This window comes from Lampris incognitus, chromosome 15 (genome assembly GCF_029633865.1).
Source record: "Lampris incognitus isolate fLamInc1 chromosome 15, fLamInc1.hap2, whole genome shotgun sequence".
Taxonomy (NCBI): Eukaryota; Metazoa; Chordata; class Actinopteri; order Lampriformes; family Lampridae; genus Lampris; species Lampris incognitus.
The window spans coordinates 48,702,589-48,707,588 of NC_079225.1; the positions used below are offsets into that span (position 1 = coordinate 48,702,589).

Genomic DNA, 5,000 nt, shown 5'->3' on the forward strand with positions numbered 1-5,000 from the left:
TTTTTGTGCTGTGTTGTTGTGTGTGATGTGTGTGTTGTTGTGTGTGATGTGTGTATTGTTGTGTGATGTGTGTTGCTATGTTTCATGTGTATGTTGTGAGTGATGCATGTGTTGTTGTGTCTCATGTGTATGTTGTTGTGAGTGATGCGTGTGTTGTTGTGTCTCATGTGTATGTTGTTGTGAATGATGCGTGTGTTGTTGTGTCTCGTGTATGTTGTTGTGAATGATGCGTGTGTTGTTGTGTCTCGTATGTATGTTGTTGTGAGTGATGCGTGTGTTGTTGTGTCTCGTGTATGTTGTTGTGTGTGATGTGTGTGTTGTGTGTGATGTGTGTGTTGTGTGTTGTTGTATGCTGTGTGTGTGCTGTGTGTGTGCTGTGTGTGTGTGTGTGTGAGTGTGTGTGTGCGTGCAGTGCAGTAGTACTGGGGCAGTAGTGCTTGTAGTTAGTGCATGCTGCACGCTGCTTCTGCTTGCTACTTTCTGTTTTCAGCTCCTGCTGCCAGCTAGCCCTCTTGTAGGGGGGGGAAAGAGGAGCCGAGTGTCTAAGTCTCCTCCTGCCGGTACATGGCCTCTCCACCACCAAGACTCCTGCAGTGCCTCCTCATGGCTACACACGGTAACTGGGTACTTTGCAGTCCCAGGCCAAACTGTAGGGGATCTCGGAGCAGCAGTGGGTCCCAGAGAGAAGGCGCGTAGGCCCACCGGTGACACGCCCTGGCGTCCCTCAACCACTGCCCCAGCTATGGGCTAATAGCATCTAAGTCCTCAACGGCGGAGTGGGTGGAAGATGATGGCTGTAAGGAGCACCACAACAGCCGCAAAGGCGGAAGAAGGCTGCAGCAAAGAAGGGCCCCAAGTTGTCTTGGTCTCCATGCCACTGGATCCCGGCCTTTCTATGCCAAGGACTGTGTGGAGGCTGCCTGTGTACCAGCCTCCCCACATTAAAAGATTCCACGCGCAGGCGTCCTCCCATAAGGGAATCAGACTGTTTAACACCCCGGACAAAGTCCTGTGGCAATCAGAAGTGGTGACGGGGGCAGGACCACGAGGTCTGGCAGCTCCTAGCTACAACCTGACACACAGGTGGTGGGTGTCTGATTCAGTCGTTAAGCTCTTGGGCTGAGGCAGAAAGAGCTTTTCGGCAGCTGCACCCATGACTGATCAGCCCTATTTAGGATCCACTCTGCTCACCCCAGTAGGGGAAGGGGCTGGAAAAGGTGCCCTAAAGATAGCCTGCCTCGAAAACTCCTGCCTGGGCTACCGCACCCAGAGGGATCACCACTAAGCAGTCAGAAACATAAACGGAAGCAAACTTACATTGGAACCTGGAACGTGTGGACCCTCATGGACAATAAACACAGTGTTCGACCCGAACGGCAAACTGCCATCATTGCCAGGGAGCTAAGGAGATTCTGGATCGATATCGCAGCACTCTCCGAAACCCGACTGGCTGATGAAGGGCAGCTGAAGGAGGACAAAGACAGATACACTTTCTTCTGGAAAGGAAAACCTGCTGATGAGCCAAGGATCCACGGCGTGGGTTTTGCTATTAAGAACAGCCTCATCAACCACCTCTCTGAACTCCCTGTGGGCATCAAAGAACGCCTAATGTCCATACGCCTGATGCTTTCAGGCAGCCAAAAGACCACTGTTGTTAATGCCTACGCTCCAACACTTGATGCACAGGATGAAGTGAAGGAGGCCTTCTATGCAGACCTGGACAACATCTTAACCAAAGTCCCCAAGGAGGACAAGCTAATCCTGCTTGGCGATTTCAATGCCAGGGTGGGACGAAACCACAATCTATGGAGAGGCACAATAGGGAAGGAAGGAGTTGGCAACACAAAGCTGAGTTATTTGTTAGCAAGCTAATGAAGTTAATTTTCTTGTTTCTACCCGAGTTATCTGTTAGCAAGCTAAGGAAGCTAACTTTCTTGCTTCTACCCGAGTTATTTGTTAGCAAGCTAACGAAGTTAACTTTCTTGTTTCTACCTGAGTTATTTGTTAGCAAGCTAAGGAAGCTAACTTTCTTGTTTCTACCTGAGTTATTTGTTAGCAAGCTAACGAAGCTAACTTTCTTGTTTCTACCTGAATTATTTGTTAGCAAGCTAACGAATCTAACTTTCTTGTTTCTACCTGTTATTTGTTAGCAAGCTAACGAAGCTAACTTTCTTGTTTCTACCTGTTATTTGTTAGCAAGCTAACGAAGCTAACTTTCTTGTTTCTAGCTGTTATTTGTTAGCAAGCTAATGAAGCTAACTGTCTTGTTTCTAGCTGTTATTTGTTAGCAAGCTAACGAAGTTAACTTTCTTGATTCTACCTGAGTTTTTTGTTAGCAAGCTAACGAAGCTAACTTGTCGACACTGTTGTCACTTTCCGTGGGTTCGGTTAACAAAATGCTCCAAACATTCGCGGTTGAGCGCGGCCATGTTGAAATAGACAATGACGTCAGAACTCGGCCAGTTCGTATTGCATCTAGAATTCCAATGTACCCAACTTGATTATCCCACTTTGTAGGGTGTTCATGTGGTCTTCCAAGTGGGAAGCTCGTATATCCGATAAACCCGACACCACTTGAAAGCACCTTCATTCATTCACACATTCTCAGTTGTGATGAAGGACAACTTGTCAACAGTACTCTCTGTATTTGTACTTCAGTAGGACAACTTGTCAACAGTACTCTCTGTATTTGTACTTCAGTAGGACAACTTGTCAACAGTACTCTCTGTATTTGTACTTCAGTAGGACAACTTGTCAACAGTACTCTCTGTATTTGTACCTCAGCAGGACAACTTGTCAACAGTACTCTCTGTATTTGTACTTCAGTAGGACAACTTGTCAACAGTACTCTCTGTATTTGTACTTCAGTAGGACAACTTGTCAACAGTACTCAATTTGTACTTCAGTAGGACAACTTGTCAACAGTACTCTCTGTATTTGTACTTCAGTAGGACAACTTGTTAACAGTACTCTCTGTATTTGTACTTCAGTAGGACAACTTGTCAACAGTACTCTGTATTTGTACTTCAGTAGGACAACTTGTCAACAGTACTCTCTGTATTTGTACTTCAGTAGGACAACTTGTCAACAGTACTCTCTGTATTTGTACTTCAGTAGGACAACTTGTCAACAGTACTCTGTATTTGTACTTCAGTAGGACAACTTGTCAACAGTACTCTCTGTATTTGTACCTCAGCAGGACAACTTGTCAACAGTACTCTCTGTATTTGTACTTCAGTAGGACAACTTGTCAACAGTACTCTCTGTATTTGTACTTCAGTAGGACAACTTGTCAACAGTACTCAATTTGTACTTCAGTAGGACAACTTGTCAACAGTACTCTCTGTATTTGTACTTCAGCAGGACAACTTGTTAACAGTACTCTCTGTATTTGTACTTCAGCAGGACAACTTGTCAACAGTACTCTGTATTTGTACTTCAGTAGGACAACTTGTTAACAGTATGCTTTGTATTTGTACTTCAGTACTTACTTTGGGTAATTGGTGCAGTACTGCGTGTAAATCTCAAAGTACTCACTCTGAAATGAGAAGAAATGAAAGCTCATTATAATTTATTTCAAACTTACCACAGCCAACCAGATGCTGCCTGGCTTTTACCATTTCTATTGTTCTACATCTGACTAAAGACAACACTCTTCTACTGTTGGTTACTGGGACTGCCTTGCTTAAGGGCTTATGACTGCCTTGCTTAAGGGCAGATGATGAAGGTGGACACTTTGGGATCTGAACCAACGACCTTCCAGTTGTATTGATCTCACCTTCATGACAAAACAGCGAGCGACGGCCACCGGGTCATTGTCACACCGATCCAGAGTCTGCAGCAACTCACTGGGACATAATACACACACACACACACACACACACACACACACACACACACACACACACACACACACACACAGGATGGGCTGCTGTAGCCGGTGAACACAGCTCAAATGAAAGCAGCTCATGCTGTTAACACAACGCGACAGTGTGTCAGCAGACAGAGACGAGGACTCATCTGTGTGTCTGAAGTCAGACTGGACACTTGGTCTGACACCAGGAGAGCTGGACATCCTCCTCTGATGTTCTACACACATCATGATCACTTGGTCTGACACCAGGAGAGCTGGACATCCTCCTCTGATGTTCTACACACATCATGATCACTTGGTCTGACACCAGGAGAGCTGGACATCCTCCTCTGATGTTCTACACACATCATGATCACTTGGTCTGACACCAGGAGAGCTGGACAACCTCCTCTGATGTTCTACACACATCATGATCACTTGGTCTGACACCAGGAGAGCTGGACAACCTCCTCTGATGTTCTACACACATCATGATCACTTGGTCTGACACCAGGAGAGCTGGACAACCTCCTCTGATGTTCTACACACATCATGATCACTTGGTCTGACACCAGGAGAGCTGGACAACCTCCTCTGATGTTCTACACACATCATGATCACTTGGTCTGACACCAGGAGAGCTGGACAACCTCCTCTGATGTTCTACACACATCATGATCACTTGGTCTGACACCAGGAGAGCTGGACATCCTCCTCTGATGTTCTACACACATCATGATCACTTGGTCTGACACCAGGAGAGCTGGACAACCTCCTCTGATGTTCTACACACATCATGATCACTTGGTCTGACACCAGGAGAGCTGGACATCCTCCTCTGATGTTCTACACACATCATGATCACTTGGTCTGACACCAGGAGAGCTGGACAACCTCCTCTGATGTTCTACACACATCATGATCACTTGGTCTGACACCAGGAGAGCTGGACATCCTCCTCTGATGTTCTACACACATCATGATCACTTGGTCTGACACCAGGAGAGCTGGACAACCTCCTCTGATGTTCTACACACATCATGATCACTTGGTCTGACACCAGGAGAGCTGGACATCCTCCTCTGATGTTCTACACACATCATGATCACTTGGTCTGACACCAGGAGAGCTGGACATCCTCCTCTGA

General features: G+C 46.3%; 1 protein-coding gene across 1 annotated transcript in view; it reads right to left on the reverse strand.

Moving 5' to 3' along the window:
- LOC130124997 (pleckstrin homology domain-containing family G member 3) overlaps window positions 1–5,000 on the reverse strand; it is a 102,469-nt gene that overhangs the window by 23,769 nt on the left and 73,700 nt on the right. Inside the window, exons 5-6 of the mRNA XM_056294401.1 lie at window positions 3,779–3,848; window positions 3,492–3,538 (exon numbers count right to left, since the gene is read on the reverse strand). Coding sequence (XP_056150376.1) covers window positions 3,492–3,538; window positions 3,779–3,848 — 117 coding nt within the window. The remainder of the gene's footprint in view (window positions 1–3,491; window positions 3,539–3,778; window positions 3,849–5,000) is intronic.